The sequence below is a fragment of the Micromesistius poutassou genome, assembly GCF_964030765.1.
Source record: "Micromesistius poutassou genome assembly, chromosome: 12".
NCBI classification, from domain to species: Eukaryota; Metazoa; Chordata; class Actinopteri; order Gadiformes; family Gadidae; genus Micromesistius; species Micromesistius poutassou.
The window spans coordinates 11000848-11028347 of record NC_140282.1 but is presented as its reverse complement, the minus strand read 5'-3'; the positions used below and the strand labels follow the sequence as shown (position 1 = coordinate 11028347).

Here is a 27500-nt window from a genome sequence, read left to right as displayed (position 1 = left end):
ACCGAAAGCTGTGCTGCGGTTGGTCAGTCCTGAGTAGGCGTTGCCACTGGGGGAGGAGGTGGCCGGAGAAGACAGGGGGCTGTAGGACGCCGGGTCCGCCTGGTAGCTGTGTCCGGAGCCGATGCCAAACGGGCTGGACTGGGCCTTGTTGGTCTGGAGGGGGCGGAGAGGCAGACGCTGCATAAACACCCCCCACTCCAAACAAAGCTCTCCCTGCCCGGCGGAGCAACGGCGGATCAGGCCCAGAGCCCTCGTGTGGGCCCTCGTGCTCGGGTTTGTTCAAACAAACTTTGCTGCAAGACTTAGGATGGATGTCGAGTTAGGTTTCATCCTAACTCAGTGGAATTATAGTGAACGTGAGTGCGTGTGTGTGTGTGTGCGTGCGTGTGTGTCTGGTACATGCTTTGATGGGCCGAGCTAAGGAAGATGGATGAGCCTGTTAAGAACCATATGCTGCTGAACACACTACTGCTCTCCTCGGGCTTTCACACACTGACAAGCGCACACACACGCACACGATACACACACACACACACACACACACACACACACACATAAAACCAACTATAGGACCCATGAGTCCATTGCCTGGCAACCAAAAATGTGAGAGTTGGAGCGAAGCAACAGCGGTATCCAGGGAAACGGGGGAGGGCCTTCTATTAGTGATTCCAATGGCAAAGCCCTGCTGGCCTAAAGACAGGAGATCAGCATTCAGCTGACCGTCCGGACGCCCGCTGTCACACGGCCACTAAACTACAGCTACAGGAGGAGGTATGAGTGGAGCACAGCAGTAGCTGAAGAAGGATCCCTTATTTCTCCCAGAGGATAGAACGTTTTGGAGTGCCGCAAGGCATGTCATCGCGTGTCACATGATCTACGTTGAATGCGGAGGGCGGGGGGGGGGGGGGATGGCGAAGACACTCGGGTGTTCAAGTCCCAATAGAACAGTACTGAGTACAATCCCCAGTGTCTGGAGCGTACCTGTGGGCATCCTTGAGCTACATTCGCAACCCTTACCTGCTCACTAAAGACTAATGAATGTGGATTATCTTAACCTTCGGTTCACCTGAAAACCCGTCCCTGGGCGATATGATAAGGGGGGGTCAATGAACGCACGGGGACATTCCACCAACCTTTAACATTACATTACATTCATTTAGCTACGCTTTCGTCCGAAGCAACTTTCAGTAAGTGGATCAACCAATGAGGATATACCCCAGAAAGTTGAAGAATCCTTTATGTGCACACAAATTCACAAAATAAGCAAAGCAGCTGCATTTAAGTGCTACGACACAGAAACAAGGGATGGAGATAGATTGATAAATAAGTAGTTAAAAAATTTGAAAGAGGAAAAAGGGACATTGTGTTTCAAGTAATAATTTGATGAAATGATCTGTAATATTTTCCATCTTATTGTTACAGAGAGGAAACATGATTCATTGTTTTACTTGTCTGTATCGGCGTTCAGAGATTCGAGATATCCAAAACACACACAAGAGAAAAATGACCTATCCAGCAACAATAACCTAAGTAAACATCATAAAGTTTCCCCTCAACAATCGAACCTTTGTATTGCTATCAATGTTGATGTTGCTATTACTGTAACAGCATGACCTCTATTGTTACAAACTTGCAATGGGATGAATATAAACTTTACATGTTTTTATCAGTTCCTGCACCTGAAGCAAGGCTGTTCTCTGATTAAATCCACCCAAGAGTTCTGTCAACAAACACAAAGGCAGACAGAACAGAACAGAACGTCTGCAGAGATAACAACAGCATCTATCTGGTTCTGTGTGTGTGTCATTGAAAGATTGAGAGACGGATAGTTTGGTCACTTTCAGTCTGCAGATTGTATAGCACAAAATCCAATCCTTTCAATAACTCTTTTTTTCACCAATTTTGTGATTTCTCATGAACTTTCCACGTCTCGAACCAACACAAAAACAGGCCAGGGTGAGGCTTTCACAGCATTTAGCAGCCAGACCTTGTGTTTACGTCTAAAATAACTTTCGGAAACGCTGGAATGGCAGGAATGCGTGGACGGAACAGTCCAGATAGTGCAAATTTAAAATGAGCTAAAGTTGTTTCTGTATAGTAAACTCAAAGGTAAACCTGTGGAGTTACCAACTAAGAAATTAATCAAATGGATTGGAATGGACATCAAGACGTACAGTGCCAAACCACGCAGGCACAGACTCAATCCAACTGTACCAGTAAACACACACTACATGCTGTTGGGAGTTACCACATATGAATCCTGGTCCTTTTCAGAGTGGCTCTCATGGGCTCACCTGTCCAGAGAAGGGGGGTCTGTTCCCTGACCAGGCCACCTGTCCGGGGTTGAGTTGTCTGGAGATCTGTGCTAGGTTCTGATTGGACGAGCCTGATGGCTGGATGTCATTCACGCCTGGCACGTGGATCACAGAGGAACTGTAGGGGCAAAGCGTACACACACCAAGACATCCATCACTACACAAACAGAAAAACATTGATGCATTTCAGATTCACTAGCAATAATCTGATTCCTGATAGGGAGCATTCTGAAGAATATTAACATTAACAAAACTAATAATATTTATTTGACAAGGTTTGTGACGGCAGTCAAGTTCACAACGGGACAACATTTTGTTGTGATTAGGTGCCATGATAGAGTCCCGCAGGCTCTCCTCACCTAGCTCCGCCTGCACTCATCATTATCCCACGACGCAAGCGAAAGAGTCAGTCAAAACAACCAGCTGCTGTTTAACTTTCCCAGAGATACCACCCAACCAACCGGCCATCCAGCACATTCCTTTGGCTGGCGATGGGAAAAACCCACTCAAACATCCATGTGAGTGGATGCCTACCTTGGGAGTGTGAACCACTAGCTTTGGCTCCAAAGATATGCATATAGGCTCGCAGGACATTGCTGAGATAAGCTATTGAGAATTGAGGATAAATTTTAGCAATTCATTTTTCCGACATTTTGTGTTATGCTGATATGTGACGATACCTTTTTTTAGCAAAATATTTAATTAAATAGTCCAAAATAAAGACGTTTCTGTTGCTTTGTTATTGAGACCGAAATCGGTTAGTTTGCCAACCCTTACTGGCTGGCCAGTGTAGGCACTACCCCTATTTATACCCCTATTTACCACATGGTAAAATAATGACAACCCGCCAGCGTGAAAGTGAAAGTGATGGCAGTATGGTGGTGGTGGTGGTGGTGAACAGCAGTTCACGTAGTTTGAAAGTCATTTTCTAGACTTCAAAGATATTGAAATATCTTTCTTCCAAAGATGTTGGATATTCATAACGGCTATTAGACACACTGTCATACATGCTACTAGGCCTTCTGTCAACAGCAGCTCAGCTTTTATGTTTCTTTATTACGCAAGCAGCGTCATATACCGCATACCCCGGTGAAATTTCGGGAAGGTATGATGTTTGGACAAAAACATCATAACCCCCCTAAGCCCATTGCTTAATGAATCATAGAGTAAACTACAACCATTCACTTAGTGTGTGGATGATCAATGGGATTATGGTCACCGGGACATGATATTACTGGCAGATGGTGATTTGATTAAAAAACTATCTGAGTGGTATCATATGTGAGAAAAAAGTTAAAGTTGGGATTGGCAAACTTTCCAGAGCTAGAAACTGGCTCACGGGCCAAAAGAGGTTGGGAACCACGGCCTGATATCAAGGAGGTGTGACTGGTGTACCTGAAGCTCTTCCCAGAGTGGCCCTGCTGGAAGGGGGAGGTCTGAGAGTACAGCTGCTGTCCTCCAGCTGTGGAGGCTGGAGCCATCATCTTCTTATCTCCAGCTACACACACACACACACACAATCTTCTTATCAAAGCAGTTCATAATCAGACAGACACACATGGGCAGCAGTGAGTTCATGAAGGAAGGGTATCTGACACCTGTTCATGTACTATGTCTGTGTGTGCCTGTATGTTTGTCTGCATGCACATCTCTTGTGTGTACGTCTCCATCAGCAATCATGCAAAGCGCTGTGTGTGTGCGTGCATGCGTGCGTGCGTGCGTGCGTGCGTGCGTGTGTGTGTGTTGCATCTCATCGTACCGCCAGAGATGCCGGTGTACATCTCGGAGAAGCGCGGGTCTCTCTCCTGGGAGAACAGGGCCTCCGTCTTCTCGATGCTCTTCCCCGCCTCATGGACTCCACCTCCGACGCTGGTTACCGGCACCTGCGGAGCGAGAAGGTGTGAGAGTGTGAGAGACACAGGCGGGTGACGGGTGACGCGGGGGCGGGGGGGTTCATAACGAGACGAGATGGAGCACCCAGGCACGCATTGTTATTTGAAACGCAGGGGCACGTGCCACGACCGTGCACGCCTACACTCGAGCGAGTTCCATCCACTTCCATCCACGTTGCGTTGCCTTGCATCAGCCCCATCGGCATGACGACCCACCTCTCAGGTTGAACGAAGGCGGTCCAGCTCACATGCCCCAAAAAAAAAAAACGCAAATCAAATGAAAGGCTAAAATAAGATTGTGACGCGGCGACGTTAAATTCAAAAAAATTCAATTCAATTCAATCCACGTCGCCATCTTGTCGTCATTTTTTAATCACGATAAGATTGCATGGTAGCTTTAAGGGTGCAATGCGTACGATTATTAGAATTGTTATTATTTAAAATACAAAAACAATTCATTTCAATTATCAGCAGAATACGACGAGATGGGGATGAGATTGGGGGGAGGGGGATGGGGATGCATTTCGTAATTTCTTACAAATGGGGTGGACACCACAAGTTGCTGACTAGTTCGACAGTTGGCCTCACACGCTGCACCTTACACATATTTTGCTGGAAAGCAGTTTGGCAGTTTGCGGTGGTTTCCACAGCTGGTACCTGTGATGGACGGGACGGCAGGCGGCTTTACCTGAGAGAGATCGTAAGCAGTCAGTCCATCTCGCTGGTGGACCTCCAGCTCTGCCTGCTGCTGCTGTTGGAGCTGCCTGCACAGCAACACAGAAACACAGAAAGAACCGTCAGGAACCATCTGGTGCCGGCCCTGAAGACCAGACCCGGTGGAGGCATCCACAGACACCCTGCCAACCTGTTACAATCAGCCCAGGAACGGAATATCACCAGAACACTGCACTGAACAATTGCAAATGGATATAGGGTACAGGATAGAATGGGGGTTTGGGGGTTTTGACTCTGAGCCAAAAGGTTCTAAATTTCGAAAGCAAATATCTACAGTATACCTGTAAAATCTGTGAGCAGGATGCCATGCCGACTACCTGCTAATTATTGGCATGTGACTAAAAATAATCACACAAAAATGTATTTTTGAATCTAAATCACCCAATAGTAGCAAAGGATAATATAAAATACTACTAGAAGTCTTCACATAATAACCATGAATCAGGGCTGTGTTTACATATTGTGCGTGTGTTTCGTTGCCTGCTATCTAGCCCTTTACAGTGAAATCTCCTCATGAAAACAAACAACCTTGTTAGTTTGTCACTAGACCTTCTAGTAATTGGTTGAGATCAGACAGAGTGAGATCTTATATGTTGCCATACAATGGAAAACGTTTGTCATCTGTCAAAGCTGGGGTAGGAAATTTATAAAGGGTTTAGAAGTCTTAAGTCATATTTGATATCCCGACCGCAATCAATCAATCAAATGCTTTGTCAAAAAGATGACAGAAATCGACCTGCCCGTCTACCTACCTACCTGGGTAGTGTACATGCACGCACTCTCATGGTACGTGACCGGAGTCTTCCACAAGGCCAGGCAGACCTCTTGCTAAAACTAGCGGGATAGTCATGTGTTTTGGGCAATCAGCTTTGGAGGGAAGCCTGAAGGGATAGGTGAGATTTTTTCTTGCATTTCTTATACTAACTCGTTTCTCCAAATTGCTTACCCTAGCTTAAATACTCAACAGAAACGTCATTCATTATGAGATAAGGCGGGATTTCAGCAGTGTTTTCAACCAGGTTCCCCATTTGTTTTAGCAAAGCCGCGATGTGAAACATTTCAAAAAGCGCGTGGCTAAAAATTACCCGGGCACAGACATCGTCCATGCTGTTCGCTAGTGATTTCAATGAAAATCAGTAAAATCCCATCCTATAATGTATATATTATGCAAATTAGAAATTACCAGCCCATACCGCTCCCTTTGTTTACAATAATCCTACTATCAACACCCCCTAAACCTCTCCCACTCACCAGCCAGCCAGCCGCACATTCAGTTAGTGGACAGAACAATGTTATTTTTTTTTTTTTATTATGAATGACTCCCGCCTACTAACTGGGGGTCGGGGGGGGAAGGTGGTATTTCACATTGTAACTTTGAACAACATGGAGCTTGAATCTGACAAGTGAGTCACAAGTCGAATGCGCCAATAACCATGAGATTGAAAAACCTTTTCACTGGAGAAAGCCAGTGGAAGTACAACAGACACAATTGATTGCACCTATGCATCTGAATGCTGTACGTCAGGTGTGAATAAGGTTAAAGGTCTGCAATGATGCCTTCCATTGACTGTAGAAAGTCCTGCGCCTTGTGTCTATCTACAGCTCCTCAGAAGAGCATGAAGTCTAGTTCTGTCTGCTCGGAAGTTCTGGAAACGGCAGAAATTTGTGGGAACACACTAAATATCCCACAGACACACTCAATCCAATGGACTGAAGCAATGACGGTCGATCACTTATCCAAGAAATTGCCTCAGATCCTTTTTGGTAGAGAAGTCATTTATTTCTCGCTCGTGTTCTGGCTCATTAGTAGCATGGCAACTAAACACACTCCAGAATTACGCAGAATCCATTTGGTTGCCGTGCAAATGAAACAAATGTACCCACTTACTTCCAAACACACATTGTTTTTTGTTTCTGTTGTTATCAAGTCTTTTAGCAGTTTCTCTCTATCTCTCCTACTTGGCTTAGATCATCCACTGCGCTGTGAAAGCGTCACGTTTTAAACACAGAAATGGAGTGAGACGAAGCACATCTTCTTTATGTCAATGCGTCAACAAGACGACAGGTTCCTAACCACAAGCGCTTGCTTAGTATCCGCGGGTAAGCATTGAGGCCTTTTAATATCTAACATAAATTGCATAAACACACACACACACACACCCCCACGGCGTGATTATCCTCAACTGCGTGATTTATATTCAAAATGAGTGTTGTGAACATTAAAGGTGCAGTACATAGAATTTAGTGGCATCACTCAGGGAGTATGCAGATTGCAACAAACTGAATACCCCCATAAAATCGTCCCTCTCCAACGACGAACGAGAAGCTAGGACGGCCTGCCCGGTTCCTAAGTGTTCTCTCACAGAAGCGCGTAGATTATCGGAGCGTGGCGTGTCGAGGTTCGCTCAAGAGAGAGAAGAGAACCCGTTCCCCAACGTCGATATGAATAAGTATTTTCACAGGATTATACGCTAATTAAAAACATACTTATGTGTAATAAATTCCAGTTCTGCCGAGTCCGTTCTGCTTGATGCCACTAGAATTCCACACACGCCACAGCTTTAAAACCCCACAGCCGTCTGTCGCTGTTTTCTTTTCTGCAGTGACAGCACTCACCTGCGTGCAAACACAATAAAGAGTTGTGGAATTTGTTATCTCTGCCAGAATGCCGCAGGGGGCCATCTGCACACAGGGAAGACATGCTGAAGGATTTGCTGAGCACTCAATACGTGGACGAGGTGGTCTGCCGCGGCTGATGTGATGCTAGCCCTGCCTGTTGTTACTGGCAGCCCCTTGCACCGGCAACAACAACAGCCACAGCTAGATTTGGTTGCGGGTTGGCATGCTCACATGCGTGTGAAAAGAGGGAGAAGCGTGGAGATGTGTGCCATGGCCTCTTATTGCTTAATCCCGACACTTGAAAACAGGGGGATTAAGGCTTTTGCTGCTGGAATGGCTTCCATGGGACATGGCTGTTTTTGTCTATGGCCTCCGAAGATGGCCATTTGTCCCGTGGATGTTTTTCTGAGTGTGCCTGTGTGTGTGTGTGTGTGTGTGTGTGTGTGTGTGTGACGGAGAGAAAGAGGGAGAGACCGAGACTGAGAGGAAGAGACCGAGAGAGAGAGACAGAGAGCCAGAGATAAAGAGACAGAGGCAGAGACAGAGATAGAAAGAGACAGACAGAGACCAAGAGCAAGAGACACAGAGCGAGAGACACAGAGAGAGAGATGGAGACAGAGAGAGGGATAGACCGATTGAGAGGGATGGACGGGCACTGGGCCTAACAGTCTTACGGACCCACAGTACTATCATCCATTTACAGCCCATCGAATCAAAAAGCTTGGCCCTCCGAGAAGGCTAGTCAGGGGTTGGGGGGTTGTACAATTTGGCGGCGAGATCCTACTTTAATGGCTTTGGTCTTTGTGAGCGGTGGGGCTGAAGGAGAAGGAAACTAAATGGCAGCCAGTAATGGACAGCGACAGAATAATTGCAGGACTTGTGACCACAACAACAAACCAAAAAGAACACATTTTACACGGTTACACTGTTTATTCTTTGCAGAGAACGGGAAAGCATCAGGCTGCAGATTCTCTCTGCCTATTCCGCACACGCCCAGAAGAGTAAATAGTATCACATCTAGGTCGAGAGCAGCGACCAATTGGAGAAGGACACAAACGACTTCCATCTCAGGGCAGAGCACACAGAGAGCACACTGAAAGAGCCACCCCCTGCAAAGTCAGTGGAGGAGCACTGCAGGAGGGACACACACACACACACACACACACACACACACACACACACACACACACACACACGTTCTTTGTGAGACAGAGCACCCCCTAGTATCCCCCTCCCTGCTCCGTCAATGTTGTCCTGATCCATATGAGCACAAGGTGTACGCAGTCTTCACGAGGCTAATATGGAGAGAGCTGCACACGCACACATTGGGGACTGCTGTGGTCAGAAACCGGAGAAATGTGCAAACCAAAATCAGCGAACAATCAAAAGATGATCCGATGACCCACTGCAAAGCTTTAGTCGAGTGATTTTGCGTGCCTTAAATCAAGCACTGCAGTGCTGTAATACAAGCAAAGGGCGGCACACACAAGGGACAATTACTTGCTGAAAGCCCAGCTTAGTGAGTCAACAATTATCAGGTACTGGGCTGTAACACTTCCACTAAATCATCCATGTAAGAGCCGCATGTAGGGTTAAGGAGCCCTAATACGGTTAACAGCACCGTCTGTTCAAAATATCCCAATTGATGCACCGACCGACCCATCTCCCCGCATATCGACTGGCTATCCAGTGTGCTTTTATTGTGCGGTGACAGTGTGTGTGTGTGTGTGTGTGTGTGTGTGTGTGTGTGTGTGTGTGTGTGTGTGTGTGTGTGTGTGTGAACTAGCTGGTGTGCATGTATAGAGCACTGCTGTGAGGGGGTTGCTGGGAGCCTGGGGGGGTGCCTGCTGCCTGCTGATAAATGGAGTTCCATTTCTTTTAACTAGCCCCTCATAAATCTTGCCCGCGTTCCGCTAATACCAGGACTCATGGCTCTCACCTCCGCCGCTAAGCGTGCCCAAAGTGATGTATGTATTTATGCGCCACAGACCAAAAAAAGCAACAAGGCGTCAATGCATAGAGAGAGAGAGAGATAAAGAGATACCCACGTTGTGTCACGCGAGAAAAGAAAAATACACTCGTCGACGCAGCCACACTCGCGCACTCGCGCACACACACACACACACACACACACACACACACACACACACACACACACACACACACACACACACACACACACACACACACACACACACACACACACAGGCTTCATAGAGACGACAATGTTTACACGGCGATGCAACGTTCTCCTTGACGCATGGTACAACCACGGAGCGAATCCTGTGGACACCCCCCCCCTCCCCCTCAAAATCACACAACGCCTCATTACATACACAAACGACAAGACACGGGCGACACACAGGCACACAGGGAGATAGAGAGGGATAGCAACATAGTGGGGCGGGGGGGAGAGAGAGAGAGAGAGAGAGGGAGGGAGAAAGGGGATACAAACAACCATCTGTCAATATCCATCCCCAATCTATGGTGAATCTGGGGTGTTTACAGGCCGCTGGAGGGTGGGCATCAATGCGATTGACAAGATAAGGGAGGGCTGCGTCATTCATGCTTGGTCTCCCTTCTGCCTCTCCGCTCTCTCCCCCTCCCCTCTCTCCCCGAGGTAGGAGAGACTCAGCAGGGGCACCACTGCCCCCTACAGCCACGCTCTGCTGCCTGCCAGTGCGGCCGGCGTTGTGGTGCGAGGGACCAACGTACTGTCACATTAAATCTGTCTTCCGCAGGGCCTCCCCCTTCGATTCACGGCGGCCATTACGGCGCCCGGAGACGGCGGTGAGAGTGAATGACCGTCGTGGGTGCAGTGAATGGCATCGCCCGTTTCCCATTTTCATTCGATAATTGGATAACTTTTAGTGGTTTCAAGGTTGGGTGGAATGATAGAATTGATGAAATATCGTTATCACAGTCTTATGGAAAGATTTGAGTATCAATGTATTAGGCCCGGGCACGAATATTCATTCATTTGGTCGGTATCTCGAATCTCAAGTCAGTATTCGAAGTCTTTTTTCAAAGAAATTCTTTCTCTTTGTGTCTATGTATCTTTGTGAACTGAAGGTAGAAGGCTGGTTTACATTTCCTCTTAATATCCCAGTGATAAAATATATATGAAAGGCTGCTAGATGTCAGGGAACGCTTAACACTTCAGTTGAGGCATCTTCACAATGGCCAAATATGGGATAACCGGATAATCATGTTTTTCCTTTCATGGCGATCCGTCCCCCACAACAGCGCCTGTGTGATCTATGGCTGGGTGAATAGCACTAGTCCTGCAGTGAAATGTTCAAACCACTGATTTGCGTTGTGATAATTGGAAGTAGAGCTACTTTAATGCTTTGTAAACAATGTGTCAGGAAACTTTTAGGCTGATGAGTGGATCCAAAAGCCACTGACGTGGTATTGTTCTTTTGCTATTTTACATTTAGAATAAAACTCTTTTAATAATTGAAGCACTTTAGAAATTCCACTTTAATTATGTTATAAATAATAGTATTTCAACAATCTTTTATTGTCATGTTTTCACATTGAGCTGGAGGGATTATACTTATTAGCACTCCAATAATAGTCAATACATGTTATATTGTCTTTGCAAGTAAAATCAGGGCTTCATTTTAAAAAGCAATACAGAGCAGAGAGCCTTTGAAAAATCTGCATCTTAAAATAAGGTGCTTACTTTTAGAAAAATGAATAAAATAGGTTCAGTTTCCGTGTTTAATTTTTTTTTGTCCACTCCATTTCACATATTAACAGCATCAATACTGGTATAATCAACAACCTCAACACATCTTTACAAATTGACAGCTTTAACAGGTATTTTTCTATTTCTTCCCCTCTTAAATCCCACTCCCCCTAACCCTTTCTATGGTTCGGTGAGAGAAGTGAGCTCTATCTCGTCCTGCCAGGATTTTAAATCTGGCCTGGAAGGCTGTCAGCTCCATTCTCACACGTGTGTGTAGGTGCTCATTTCTGAGCCTTTAACAAAATGTGGTTATTCACAGAGAGACACAATCGCCAGGGTCTCGTGTCTACCCGTTGTTGTCTAAAGGCTCTTTCTCCGCTGTTTATTTTCAAGCCTCTTGTCTCTCTCCTGTGTTTGCATATCTTACTCAGTGACTTGGGTCACAGAGCTAATCGGAATGCACAGATTCCTTGGGCAGGATTTCTTGTGCCACTAAACCAGTGGCCTAAAGGCTAGAAATGCTGTGTTGGTTAATATAAGAAACTAGGGCTGGGCGATAAAACGATAACGATATGTATTGCGATAGACACGTAATCAATATCAATAGAAAATGCGTTCGATAGAACGTTTCGATAATTTTTTTCCTCGTTGAAAGTTAACGGAGCAAAGAGTAAAAAAAAAAAAGAGCAAGGTTGGTTGCATGAACAAAGGCACGTGTCCTCTGATACCTATGGAGTGGAGAGCAACGTATGGAGTGACACGCCAATGGCCAATCATGTAACAGTATCAAGTTTGGCAGCGCCATCTCGTCTCGCATATGTTTCATAACAGAAACAGCGCGATGTGAGAAACAAAAGATGAGTACCGCAACGAGCGAGGAAATTGTAAGTAATATATATGAAGATTCTTCTCAGATCTCAGGCTTCTCTATGTTTACATTTAACACTGCAAATGTTTTTAGAACACTTTTTTGTAGCACATTTTTGAGCACTTTATAATTGATAATTGTTAAGTTTTCATTGTGATGTTCATTTTCATCCAGACTTATGTTTATATTTATTTGAGTTTTCCATGGTTGTGTTGACATTCCTTTTCCCTGTCTGCCTACAATCAGGGGAAGGTTAAGTTTAAAATAAAACTGTTCGTTTATATTTTTCTCCTGGTCCTTATTTTAAATAGGTCATAAAAATTATCAATAATTATCATTATCGACCGATATGAAACACTTATATTGTGATACAGTTTTCAGCCATATCGCCCAGCCCTCAGTTCAGTTCAGTTCAGTTTCAGTTTATTGTCCCCTAAGGGAAACTTGTCTTGTAGTCAGGTAACATACAGGTACAGTAGCACAACAGATAAACACACATACACACAAATAATAACACCAACTACTATAAGTAAAAAACACTGTTACACTACTACTCATCTAGCGAATTGTGCAAATTTAGCAACCGTATTGCACTTGGAATAAAAGAGCTCCTTGTCCCGTTGAGCTTAAAACCAGGGACTCTAAATCTTCGGCCAGATGGAAGGACCTCGAATAAACAGTGAAGGGGATGGTTTATAAGAAACTCAGTCAAAATTAAATAGTTTTGAATAGGTCCGGTTATAGGGCTGGACCGGATAGGTCCGTGTCTGGGTCGAGACACAGACCGCGGTCAGCATATGGGCAACCTCTGCTATCCACTATACTTCAAGCATACAGCAAACAATGGTACAATGTCAGCCAATTATGCTATAGTAATAGAGTGAAAACATATTTTTCTTTATACACATATTTCAAATTTTCATATATATATTATTTTTCTTTTTTTTTTGGAGCATTTTAATGCAGTAACACGGCAGTACCACAAAACAACAACATATCGATATTAGCAGACATAATGCTAAACAACGTCCCTTACCGATACTATTGACTTCCTGCCTTGGCCTGCTTAGGGCTCCCTGGTCCAATACTGTGTTAACAGGTCACAGATCAATAAAACTAGGTCAATATTATATCGGGCACTGCGAGGAGCGGGCAAGGGCATCGAGACAGTGGCTCTCTTTACGCGGCGGGGACAGAGTAAATATTAGTTCCCGGTCGAGGAAAGAGGCAGCACTGTGTGACTCCGGACATACTGATGGATGAAGTCACAAGAGAGCGTGTGTACTGGGCTGTAGAGTGTCCACACAACTCTGACTGCTCAGAGCGAAGAGGGCCCAGATGTAGTCACATGAACCAATATGGTCATTCATAACGTGTCACTTACTGTGTATGCAGTAACGTTTCCCACCAGAAGAGGACATACAATGGACTATATATATATATATATATATATATATATATATATATATATATATATATATATATATATGTATAGTGCAGGATTTCTTATTTTCATTATGTATGCAGTGATAATTCCCACTTCGCTACGCAGCTTCAAAAGGAAGTTAATCAGCCAAGGAGGGCAGAAAACAGGTCTATGCCATATACATGTATCTATGACAGAATCATGACATGGCCCCGTGTTGTTGCATGGTATAAGTCAGTGGAAGGTGGGCTTGCGGCCGCCTCAGGGGGGGGGGGGGGGTGGGGGGATCAGTCAGTGGGGGTCGGAAGGCTACTCACTTGACGTTGGTGTTGGTGCAGATGATGTACTCGATCTCGTCCGAGTATGGGTTCTGGAAGGTGAAGCTGCTAGTCCGGATCAACATCCACTCGCGGTTCTTCATGCGGAACCGGTACATCACCGACAGAACCTGGCCCTTCAACTTCACCACCTGGGGAGAGGGGGAGAGAGGTGGACACACCGGTGGTGTTAGGGCGGGGCTGGACACAGCGCTGTTAACACGGTTCAAGTGTTGTGTGATGAACATGACCGTGAAATCTGCAGTCGTCCATTTTCCCCTCTTTATTTATGACACCCAAACATCTGCTATTCCTCTCTTCCTCCTTTTGTTTCATTCCACCAAACCAAAGCAAAACACTTGAGTACAGTTCTAGTAGGGCTTCAAACTAGCGAACGGAGCAACTTGTTACACAGTACTTCGGTAGTGTAGATACACACTCTATTCTGGTCCATGTCCACCCCCAACATGTCTCTATTCTGGTCCATGTCCACCCCCAACATGTCTCTATTCTGGTCCATGTCCACCCCCTACATGTCTGTATTCTGTTTCATGTCCACCCCCTACATGTTTGTCCAGCCCCCGGTTCACTGTTTCCTGCTATACATAACGTCTACTCTGAGGATCCTGCCCTGCAGGCGCCCCCCCTCACCGCCTCCTCCAGAGAAGTCAAGAAACACTGAGTTTCCATCTGACTATGAAATTGATTCTATCCACAAGCTGGCACGCATAGCTGAGATGAAGCAGTAAAACGAGAGGGAACGCCGGGGCTGGCCGTTCAAGTCTGACAGGCGGGGGTGCGGGGGGTGCACGAATGGGGGGGTTCTCCCAACAGCTTCCTATTGGGGCCAGAGAGTTGGATGACCTCTGACCTCTGATGGGGAGAAGCGGGCAGTTATTATTGCAGGGCTGGATGTTCGCCACAGAGCCAGTGCTACTGCTCGCGAGCCAGCAGCGCTTCGCCTCTTCAGGACAGGTAGAGGAATCGTATTAATATTACCGCTATTGTCAGAAAGCAAGCACTAAATGTCAGCTCAAATGTCAATTGAGAGACTCGGGGAGAGAATAATGAAACATCAATGACAATAAATATGAGATAAAGAGAGTCAGAGCAAGATGGAGCCTCTCCTTCACTCTGTTGTTTGTTGACATCGCCGGCGTGTGTGTGTGTGTGTGTCTGATATCCCTAGGGTGTGTGTGTGTGTGTGTGTGTGTGTGTGTGTGTGTGTGTGTGTGTGTGTGTGTGTGTGTGTGTGTGTGTGTGTGTGTGTGTGTGTGTGTGTGCCGATAACAATACTGTTGGGACGCCCGCGGATACATTAACAGGATGAGTTACGGCGGACGTAGAGAGTCCAACTGTTTCATTAGTTTTTAATCACGTTAGAGAGCAGCACGTGAACACGGTAATGGCACCTGACACGCCAGTGGCCCACAGCCAAAGCCGTTTGTCTGCGCATAGTGTTCTGGGCTCCTGTGATTTACCGTGTCTTCAGCGTGGCACAAACTACCCTCAGCAGAGATGTGGACAACACACACACATAGCTGAAATATATATACTACACACACACACACACACACACACACACACACACACACACACACACACACACACACACACACACACACACACACACACACACACACACACACACACACACACAGCTGAAATATAGACTACACACACAAAAGATAGCATCAATATGGACACACACACACACACACAAATGGGGATACAGAAACACATGGAAGATACACACGCCACACACACACACAGCCACACAGAGCAGAAATATGGAATGTGTCACGCACACAACCCTGTCTGTATTCATGAACCTCCCCGGTCCCCTGGTCTTGTCTGATGTGTACTAGGGGAATTGACGCTCGCTAACATAATATGGGAACATACAAAAAGGAGTGAGCGAAAAGATCACGGGCTGGCAGCTTGGATTCCACTCGTCAGAAGGCTCTGGAAACAGCAGGTTGCAGAGAGAGCGGAGAGTGTCAGAGACGGATCGGGAGCAGCAGGAGCTCCATATGGCTGTGATGGCGGCGCCCACTCCCTTTCCCTCCGGGACCAAATGCTTGAGATCTAAGGCCATGCCGGCTCCGTACCTGCTGGAAGCTTTCCCTCAGGTGACTCTGGTCTTCTGGATGACAGAACTCCAGGATGTCTTTGCCCAGCAGGTCCTGTGCGGAGGGGAGAACCAGAGGGAGTCCGTTTAACAGGTTTAACAGAATTAATCAGTCAGGTGAGGTGAACTGACATATGGAGGGGTAACTGACTAAATCAATCACTAAATGACATCCTTTTATACGCACACAGAATAATGCTAACTTTCCGGTATATATTTGGGGATCTTGAAAAGAATCCCGGGATAAATAAGGCACAATACACGTTTAGGATACATATTGTTAAGCAATCAATAACACATTTGTAACACAATAACAACATTTTTTAAACATTGCAAAAGACAATCTGGCAATATTATTGCCACATACTGTGTGCCTTGCTGGGCCAAGTTTAGGATTACAGATTAAAGACAGACTTCATATTTAATATCTCAACTTTGTTATGAAAGCAATATCAATGTAAATTCAACTTGATTCAATCTCCTTAACGTTTTTTGTGTGGAAACCTTTCAAAAGCCATTGAAGTGTTTTGATATTAAATGGTCACCGTAGAGTTCAACGACTCTAAAATAAATTACATTACATATTTTATTATTATGAAACGTGATTTTATAATCGCAAATGTTACCCCGAGGGCCATGTAGAATAATAACAAGAAGATATTCATAAGTATATAAAACCCGGGTCCGGGTCCGTAAGCCAAAGGTCAAGCGGTGAGATGCCTGCTGCCTTCTAGGAAAGCGCTGCTCTCTAGGAACGGCTAGTGCTCTTTCTATCCCCCTCCCCGCCCGCTCATGTCCCCACAGCAACACAATAACCCCTGCACTGCGCTGGAATGCACAAAGCGGTGGTGAGCGGCAGGCACACGTCTGGGGGGAACCAATCTGAGAACATAGATCAACTCAGAGCACACCGTGTTTCCCATACAGAAACCCCCCCCCCATAAAAAAAGCTCACATGATGGGTTATGGGAAATGAGGCCCCCGAGACACATTGCTTTTTTCTCCGCATTGCGGACTGGCTGGCACAAAAGGTCAGAGGTAGTGGAGGAGCAAGCAGGGTTTTTGGTTACCACTTCAAAGGCCGTTTTTCAATGTAATAAAAATGCCTTTTTGAAGAGGGAGAAAACGAAAGCAGCCGAAAATAGAAAAGTTGCTGACACCCTGAACCGCTAAACTCTTTGGTCTCGAGAGTCCCGGCGCGGACTCAGTTCCAGTCTGACAGTTTAAGGAGCTAAAAGTCCTGCCGTCGTTGTCATCGCCGTCTCACCATTTGACACCAAATGAAGACGGACATTTTCAGTATACTTTGATCATTATATGGGGAAGGACAGCCTAATGGCCGGCTAGAGTGTTTGACTCCGGGGCTGTTCTGGGTTCAGTCCCCGGTGTCTGGATACTACCTGGAGTTATCTTGGAGCAATGATGCCTAACTCCGAGCACCTGCTCGGTGGAATCAGTCTGAAAAGTCCACTGCTGCTGAATGACGAAACGGTTTTCAGAGACTAATGTAGTTTTAAAACAAAAGTAAAGAGTCAGTGCGACAGACCTGCGGTTGGTAACCGATGACGTTGATGCAGCGCGGGTCGACGAAGGTGATGACGCCGTCAGAGTTGTGACGGGACAGGAACTCGGTGGGCACCGATAGGCCGTTCATATCCATGGAAACAGGAGAGCTGGTCACCTGTTGGACGGAGTTAATTGTACAGTTGGGATTAATCGTTCAATGGGAAAATACATGACAATACATGACAGATGAGGTCAAAACCAATAATAAAACTTTTGAAGTTGAACTCAGACTAGTCAGTGTGCATCCTTCACGTCAGATCTGCAAATAGGAAACAACCATACCCTTAGGGATACACAAATTATTTAATCAATTGTCACCAGGAAATGACAATAAAAATCTAGAACCGGTGCCACAACACCATTCTTTAAAAAACAACTACCACTCCTGCAAGTCCCATCAGACATGGTGGTGGTACATCAGACACAGGTGCCATAGTGCTGATGCTGCCACGCCCTCAGGAGTGTGGAGTGCGTGGGGCTCACGGGAGAAGGGGATCACGGCCGAGCATGACTAACGTCTCCTGGCACGTGAGGGCTAGCTGTGCAACGTTCAAGCTCTGCCCAAGACAAAGGAGAAACCAAAACAGCCAGGGGCAAGGGGCCACACAGCTCGCCCCGGCTTAGGCGCTTTCCCCCTGCGCTAAATAGGGCCGTTACCGCAACAGATCTGCCTGAATAGTTTTTATTTCTCAGAGGCTTGCGGTGAGTAAAGTATGCCCGTCAGCTACTAAGCCCCCCCCGACGCCTCCCCCACTGACCTAGGGGTGGCTGGTGGGGGGGATCAGGGGAAAGCACAGCGTAGCACCACGGGAGAACCGTGAGAACCTTGACGGAGCACTGATATTACTGGGCAGAGCCAAGGGTTGGAGAGTGGAAGCAGAGCTCTGAAGGGAATTGGCCGAGACGGGTCGGGCTGATTAGCCATGAGGGGAGGGAGAGAGGGAGGGAGAGGGAGAGGGAGAGAGAGAGAGAGAGAGAGAGAGAGAGAGAGAGAGAGAGAGAGAGAGAGAGAGAGAGAGAGAGAGAGAGAGAGAGAGAGAGAGAGAGAGCGATAAGGAGGAGGAGGAGGCGGAGGAAGAGAGGGGGCGATAAAGGTAATGGTATTGGAGGGAGGACACGACAGGATGTGGGTCACCTCTTCCCTCCACTGCACTGATCATATAATCCTGGAACCCGCCCAAAAGAAAAGTTTCCTTGCTGATCGCCTCCGGTTGAGCAGGAACGGTCCGGCATGCATGCAAATGGAACTTTTTATGACCGCTGCAATTGAATGTGTGTGTGTGTGTGTGTGTGTGTGTGTGTGTGTGTGTGTGTGTGTGTGTGTGTGCGCATGCATGCGTGCGTGTGTGCGTGAGTGCGTGCGTGCGTGTGTGTGGGTGTCTTCAGTGTTGCATATCCCAGTTTAAGTAACACAAAACTTAATATGCATACCTGCAGTCTGCCGATGGCCACCAGACAGTATTTACCAGTCTGTCCCGCTTCGGTGTCCTCGTCTGGTATGGTCATCCCTGGGGGAGGGAGAGGGAGGGGATGGTAAACATGTTTAAAGAGTTTAAAGGTATCATCACACAAATAGGGAAATGTTCCTTTAATTTAAAATTCCAAAATCACACTGTAATGAGAATAAGTTTTACTCAAATGTTAAATGGACTGTATTTATCCAGCAAATTGGCAACCAGTGCCACCAGTGCACTTTCCAATATTGCCTAACATTACCCCTCCATGCACATTCACACACCGAAAGCGGCGTCCACCACGCAAGGCAACAGCCGGCACGTTGGGCGCCGTTAGGGTTAGGTTAGCGTTGGGTTTCTTGCTCAGGGTCACCGCCACACTCCCTCGCTCTCCCTCCTGAGCCAAACCCCGTCCAGTCCCATGCCGAAGCATTCGAATGGAAAAAAACAGCGACTCACACAGAATGTTTATGAACATTCATGAGTCAATGCAGACTAGGTTCATGTGAGATATTAATCATAGCTGGCCTAAAACAAACAGTTCCCAGTGATGACATCTGACAGAGGCACACACGAACGAAGCCAAAGCAGAGACACATTTGTCAATGAGCAGTTGTCGAGTTGCTTTCGAGTACTCGCCGCTTTGTCAAAGTCCTTGGCCGATCTAAAAATATATACGCAGCTATCTCGGAATTTGCTAACAATGTTTTTCTGCTCAGATTCCCATAGTCGAAAGAAAAACGATTCAAACGATAATAACCCTGATTCACTATCTACGGCATTGGCCACTGTGTTAGTACTGGCCCAGATCGTGGAAGTGCATGACTCACGTCCTGGAGGTCCTCATGACGTACATCGAGGCCCAGTCAATTAAATCAGAGGTGGGCGAATGTAAACACTGAAATGACAATACGTTTGTTTTTTTGTGAAGACGGTTGGAAGTAAACTAAAGTTGAGGTTTGATAATGGTGTGTCACAAGGGCCGACCGCCTGCCGTTTAACCAAATACTGGGAGTAAATATTTACAAATGGGTTTCAGATTGGAATCTCGTTGAATTCAGCACACAACAGGGGTCTTTGGAGGCTTATCGCCAGCTACTGGGAATCGCTCACCCTGAGGGCAAACAACAACCAATTCATACTCATTATCCTCTAAAATTGACACTTTTGTACTGACCGAAATCAGGTGACCCTCCTGTTCATTTATGAGACGGTATTAAGACCCTTGTATATCATTTTTATTATGACTATGTACAACTGACCTCATATGAACATACCATACTCAATTCTGGCATAATCACTCCTTATCAATAGTCAACCCCTTAGTAACAGCAGCTACATGACTACAGTGATGACGGTGTGTCAGACTAACAGCTCTGCACCTTGAGGTGAATAACATCGTTCTTCACCTGATATTAACCGCTGTGATGGTTTCAATGCATTTAAATAACAAAGTTCTTGGTTCACGACACAACATTATTCAGAGTAAACTTCTGAGGGATGGGGGGCTGAATGGACAATACAAAGAGTGACAGATAGAGTGACACACCATTGGCAATATTACCATAACAATAAGAAATGTAATTTTCTCCAAGCCTTTCTCCAAGTTGATTACAAATAAATGTTTTGGTCGCGGTGGACGTTTTCTTGGACTCGCAGTCTGACAGGATGTCTTGTCATTGCCAGAGCAAGGTGTCACTTTTATGTAAAAAGGATTTGACATTTCATTTGTTAGGGTATTAGCTACTGCTGTACGTTATCATAACGTGGATATTTGGTTGAAAGTTTTGCCCTGTAAATAGGAGATGGCACGTTGCTACATGTCACAAAATAGAAGGCTTACCCATAGAGTAAGGAAGAGGCATTATACAGTCTGCTGGAAAAGCTTCAATCAAATAAATGAAAATCCTGTGCCATGAAATTGACAAAATTGCTCAGTTTCTTTTGGGGGCCTCACTAAGGATGTGAATTGAAACTCCCTCTCTTGTCCACTGACTTTGCTTTCCATAATGGGCCAATTTCCCATGTTTACTCATCTGTCAGCCAATGTCTTTTTCAAATGTCATTCGTCGTGATTCGTATTATTTCACGCACAGACACACGCCGTCACCTTTGTCCTCATGCGTTCTCTAACAGCGAAAAAAACAACTGTCTTTGTCTGTGGGTTTAGCAAATATATCCCCGCGTGTTTGGTTATTGCCACAGCAGGGGCGCAGTGAAGCACGTTCACACCAAGCGTGAATGGAAGGACTATACGGATAACACGTGCATGATATATTACTTCACTGTTGCCTTTGCTCTCGGTCCCATCGCTGCCGTGCAACACACACTTCCACATATTCCATCTCAATGATGAAAGGCCTCGCTGGGTTGAGGGTTTGCTGTGTGTCATGATCGTTTTCATGTGTGTTCAGCAGTTGTGGCACGCATCTGTGTTATATATAGTCATTATCTTTCTTTAAAAACATTCCGAGGGGATATATTTAGACCGGGGAAGGCAGGCGCGCGCCAGTTGTTTTGAAGCACACATGGAACGTGTTTATGTGTTCGCAATAACAACACAGAAAGTCCCCGGGTCGCTTCAGAGTGCAGAGCCGGGGCTCTAATTCTGGATGCCGGCTTTTTTGTCCTCAATTCATTATGGACACCTGGTTACAATCACACTACTGATGACAATTCCAGACTGTGTGTGTGTGAGTCTGTGTTTACCTGTGTGTGTGTGTGTGTTTACATGTATATATGTGTTTGTGTGTGTGCTTTTACATGTATGTGTGTGTGTGTGTGTGTGTGTGTGTGTGTGTGTGTGTGTGTGTGTGTGTGTGTGTGTGTGTGTGTGCTTTTACATGTATGTGTGTGTGTGTGTGTGTGTGTGTGTGTGTGTGTGTGTACATGTATGTGTTTGTGTGTGTGTACATGTATGTGTGTGTGTGTGTACATGTGTGTGTGTGTGTGTGTGTGTGTGTGTGTGTGTGTGTGTGTGTGTGTGTGTGTGTGTGTGCATGTGTGTTTAGTTTTTTGTGTGTGTGTGTACATGTATGTGTGTGTGTGTACATGTGTGTGTGTGTGTGTGTGTGTGTGTGTGTGTGTGTGTGTGTGTGTGTGTGCATGTGTGTTTACATGTGTACGCGTGCGTGCGTATGGTGCGTGCGCACGGGAGATGGAATCCGAGCGTGCGATGGCGGGAACATTGTGCAACCCAACCTGTTTGTGCAGACATTCCTTCAGTTACAAACAATTAAGAACAGACCAGCGATACCCACAGCGGCTCCATGATATTAACATCGGCTTCACCAGAAATATGGAACAGAAACCACCTCCTCCAGTAGACTGTGTGCCATCCGTGAGAAAGCAAAAACCCTCAGGGGTTCAAGCCCTGGACAAAAGAGCAATTCTACCCAATCAGCGTACAGGAAGGGTGTAAAAAGGTGAAACAGATATGTGTCCGGGAGAGCATCCACTATGCACACACTTGTCGGTGTGTAGGAACTGTTTGCTGAACACTTCTGAGCCCTCCACTCGTGATAATGTACTCCTTCTGATCCTCCTCTTGTCCGCCCCCACATCAATTCTTGTATTTCCTTGTATTTGTTTTCAATCTGTTGCAGCGGGAACACCCACTTTTACGCTGAGCCTAAAGCACCTGGCCCCTTCTCTCTCACTAACGGGAGGTAACTGACACTGGAATGTGATTAAATAACAGCAAGATAAATGCCTGTGTGTAAAGCCTCCCCCCCCCCTCGAGACACTGCGAACTGATAAACTCCACTTTTTTTTTTTCAAAATAATTCATGTATTTTTTTGCTGATTGTTTCTTTTCTTTAGACCGAGTATTAATTACCACTGCAGTCTAGCTATGGTTGGCAGCCATTGTCATAGGACTGTGAGAATAGTCACGTTGTAGGTCATCTCAAACTCTTTGGGGGATGTATTCGTTTTTAATCATTCTGTACAGAAGACCCGCCTGTTCGTTCAGGGTCTGATAGAAGCCACTGCTCTTGGCCTGGACACTGCGCCGACACACACAGCCAACACTGACACAAGGGTCATTGAGTTGTTCATCAAACGCTTTCAACCGAAGCCATTTACACACAATCCAGACAGAAACCATGAAGAAGCAGGCCAGGGGATGAGCATCCAGACTCAAGAAGGCAAGCACAGGCAGACTGCGCACTTTGAGGATCGGACCACTCTAGCCACTACACTACCCTGCCCCCGCAGACAATACACTGTCCTTGGGTGTGTGCAGGTCTGCAGTGCAGGTCTGTGACGGCGGGTGTTGGATGGTGTCGGACTACAGATGGCCCAGTGTGCCGTTGAGTGGTGCTGAGATTGAGGGAGAGAAGTGGTGGAGAGAGGGGGGTGTATACGCTGGTAGGGGGGTTGTTTGTGTACCTGCAGGGGGCCATGCTTTGATGTAGCCTGTGCAATGCACCACCGAATACTGAGCCTCTCCTTCCTTTGAGGGTCCGAGACCGTTTCTGTCGAAGAAAGGGAAAAACATGTAAGCGCAGACATACACACCGGCACACAGACACACAGACACACATACACACACACCCACACACAGATTCAGAAACACACAGATAGAAACGCAGACACACAGACAGAAACAGACACATACACCCACACACAGAAACGCAGACAGACAGAAACGCAGACACACACACACACACACACACAGAAACGCAGACACACACACACACACACAAACAGTAACACAAACAAACATGCAGACACAAACACACACCCAGATGCGTGCACACACACACACACACACACACACACACACACACACACACACACACACACACACACACACCTGTCTAAGCCGAGAGGGGTTGTGTGATTCATTGTATTTTAACACAAAAATCGCTGGTTGAGGGAAAGGGAGGGGAGGAATAAAAGCTGGAGAAACATCATTAAAGAGATGAAGTGGGAGACTGTATGATGACTTCACCTGTATCTCTTCCTCATGTTGGACAGCCGGTTCAGGGAGATGTGATCCAGGGGAGCACTGCCGCACCTGCACACAGCGAGACACACACACATGAATCATTAATCACACAATCATACACACACTTCTCCATCAGCACATGAAGCACTCGGTCCGAATGTGAATGAATGCTTTTGTAGTAACTGTAGGCTTCGATTGTTCTCAGCCTCACTTCATCGCTTCGGATGAAGGCATCTGCTGAATGTTTAAACGCAACGTAAATGATTCAATGCAAGGGAACATTTATCACTGAGGCACACAGACTTCAACATAAACACGTGAATCTGTGCCCAACGTCCAATTATAGCTAACAGATTATTTTTTTTTTGGATGACCTCATTATCCAAACCTAAGATGCTACAGTGTTTGAATGGACATGAGTTCTTATCTGCTTAGAAAAAGTCTAAAAACATTATAACCGGCATACCTTGCATGTAATGTGTGTGGGAACATGTGCCATGTTGACATGTCTCACACAACACGGATGACAAAAATACACAAACACGCAGGCCAAACCGCTAACGACGCTCCATAAGTGATGATTAGCGTTGGGGCTGTAGCAGCTCTTCCACATGTTGTGGAAGAGCTGTCATGTCAGGATGTATTTGAGCCGATTGTTATGCCATGTTTGACAATACATGTACAAACCCATTTCCTTCCACCCGGCACCATACACATTGTACAGAAACGGACAGAAAGAGATCACCCGGTGAAATCTGATTCGTTGGTCCACGAGCCATAACTCCAGCATGGACACACATGGCCCCTCGTCTACCAACCCCCACCCCGCCCCCCCCCCCCCCACACCTATTTCATCTGCCACGATGGATGGGTGGACATAGTGTTACCTAAGACGAGGCTTGCACCCAATAACCTCCCTTAAAAAAACGCTCCAAACTTGAGGTAGCCTGTGCACGCTTGTTGCTGCGGCTCCTCCGTCTAGAAGCTTCTAACAAGCGCGCCTGCGACAGGGCTGGTTTCCCCTTTCCACCAACGTGCCTCCAATAAAAGCCTCCAACAGGAGGGACATTCTTCCCGTGGCGCAGTGCGGTTGTCGCGTGCGATAAGCAGGGGGCCCCGAGCTTGACGGATTGAGACATCGCAGTCCCCCCCCCCCCCGAAACGGCAGACAGTCCGCCCGCCGGCTGAGCGTTACGAGGGACAGCGAACGCGGAAAATGTAATTGGGGAAATGTGTGATTTTTCGTGGAGCTAAGCAGAAAAAAAAACTAAAGTATTCCTCAGCGGCCTCACCACTGGAGTCGTGTTTTCGTTTAAGAAACATCTTGAGACCAAACAAAGCCATTTTTCCCCCGCGATCCACCAGCCGGCGTGTCCCCTGTAAAACGCAGGCATGGGACTTTATTTGTCCCGGGGAGCCGTAGCGTCACCAGGATTTCCAAACGAGCGAGGTATTAATATACACTGACGTATAGGGGATCTGGGATAACGATATCACATGCGTTGTTTAATTACTTGAACGGCATAAGAAAAACGACACCAGCTATTCTTTATACTCCCCCCCCCCCCCCCCCCCAGCGAAAATATGCACAGCGTCAGAAATTACCACACTGTGAAATTGGTTACGGCAGGCACACATCTTACCTTTAAGAAAGTCAGGTGTGAATCGTGTGGATGGGGTAGCTTGTTAATATTATGGTATGTCGGCCATCAGGGATACGCCTGCCTAGTGAAGGGTCACTGGGCTGGAGTTATTGTATACGTGAGTGAAACTCAGGAAATGCAAGTGAAACCTGATATTTTCATTGCAATTATCATTGGAGGTCGTAGTAACAAAAGACAATAATAGTATGTGATGAATGCAATAGAAGTGATTATAAAGTAATCAAGTCATAATTAATTAGTACACATGCCATCCACACTCATTTTATGAGCCTCGTATTTAGAAGCCACGGATAAAGATGTAATAAACCATAGTGATCTATTAAAATATAATGACTTTCAGAATCAGCTTTTTCATTGCACTTAGCAGTAGATATATGTACTGCCACTTCCTGTAACAGTAATAAATCACCCGGTAGTTGAGCTTCAGGAAATGCCTGAGCATAATTGATTTGCATTTAATTACATTAATCACAGTTGGACGAGTTATTCTGGGGAGTGTCTTTGTGGCTAATTACAGAAAGACTTTGGAGATGCACACCGAATTATAGAAGCCACTTAATACACCAAATGTCAGCTACTCTGTGGGTGTGGGTGTGTGTTATAAAGTATCCATTATGCATTCATTATCCTTATTTGAAAAAGATAATGTTTTTCCCTGGTGCCAAAGGAATAGGCTTGTATGGGATGCAAAACAAAAAAGTGTTTAATTGCTGTAGGTTCAAGTTTCAAGTCCTGGGCCATTTTAAAGCACAAACCTATCGAGTTGAAGAGCGCAGGCCTAGTTTGAAGCAGTGTCAGTGGTGCTCAGCCTGAGGTGTGAGTCAGTGAGGGGCCATCTCTTAGCAGGTGTAGACTACACCTGGGTCAGGTATAAAAAAATGGTATCTAAAGCCACAAAGTAAGAGACAAGTCTAGTAGTCAGCCCTTCCTTTCGGCTTTCTGCACGCCATCTGTCCTTTGTCTGCGAGGGTAACTCCAGCTAACTATATATTCACGTTCATATTTGCTTTCCATATATTACCATATCACCTTCCTGGTTCATACGAGGGCTGTCTCGTTACACATCTGGTGGTGGTCAACAGATGGCCCAAAAATAAATCTTGTTCTTCTACATTGTTCCGACACCGACAATGATTCTTGACGAGTAAACTATGTATTCAATCATCAAAACTTTACATTGATAAGATTTTGCGCACACACACACACACACACACACACACACACACACACACACACACACACACACACACACACACACACACACACACACTAGTATTCCCCTCCTGCTGTTCCTTAAAACTGCCAGTCATCAATGTTGTCCTGATCCATATGAGCACAAGGTGTACACAGTCTTCACCAGGCTAACATGGAGAGAGCTGCACGTGCACACATTGGGGACTGCTGCGGTTGAGGAATGTACAAACCTCATGCGGCAGATGAACGAGCGCCGGGAGCCCATGCACATCCTCATGGACGACTGCTGCCCCTCCTTCTTCACCGTGCCTGTCTTCAGGTCCAGGATCCTTCCTGTACGACACAGATACATGGTGCATCAGCATGGTACACACACAACCACACACATGGTGCATCAGCATGGTACACACACAGCAACACACATGGTGCATCAGCATGGTACACACACAACACACACACACACACACACACACACACATACACACATGGTACACACACAACAACACGCATGGTGCGTCAGCCTGATACACACGTGGTACATCAGCATGGCACACACACACAACCACACACATGGTACCCATCAGCATGGTACACACACACCAACACACATGGTACATCAGCATGGTACTACACACAGTCACAACAAGACACATGGTGCATCAGCATGGTAC

The 27500-nt window shown here is 46.2% G+C and overlaps 1 protein-coding gene across 3 annotated transcripts in view; it reads right to left on the bottom strand.

Annotated features, from left to right (window-relative positions):
• The window catches only part of arnt2 (aryl-hydrocarbon receptor nuclear translocator 2), a 54541-nt gene that overhangs the window by 6228 nt on the left and 20813 nt on the right, over positions 1-27500 (bottom strand). For all 3 annotated transcript variants that reach the window (XM_084476510.1, XM_084476511.1, XM_084476512.1), the window contains 12 exons: positions 27060-27162; positions 23975-24040; positions 23410-23495; positions 18995-19071; positions 17544-17678; positions 15978-16052; positions 13867-14018; positions 4896-4971; positions 4075-4198; positions 3711-3813; positions 2295-2433; positions 3-153 (listed from right to left, as the gene is read on the bottom strand). In XM_084476510.1, coding sequence (XP_084332636.1) covers positions 3-153; positions 2295-2433; positions 3711-3813; positions 4075-4198; positions 4896-4971; positions 13867-14018; positions 15978-16052; positions 17544-17678; positions 18995-19071; positions 23410-23495; positions 23975-24040; positions 27060-27162 — 1287 coding nt within the window. The remainder of the gene's footprint in view (positions 1-2; positions 154-2294; positions 2434-3710; positions 3814-4074; positions 4199-4895; positions 4972-13866; positions 14019-15977; positions 16053-17543; positions 17679-18994; positions 19072-23409; positions 23496-23974; positions 24041-27059; positions 27163-27500) is intronic.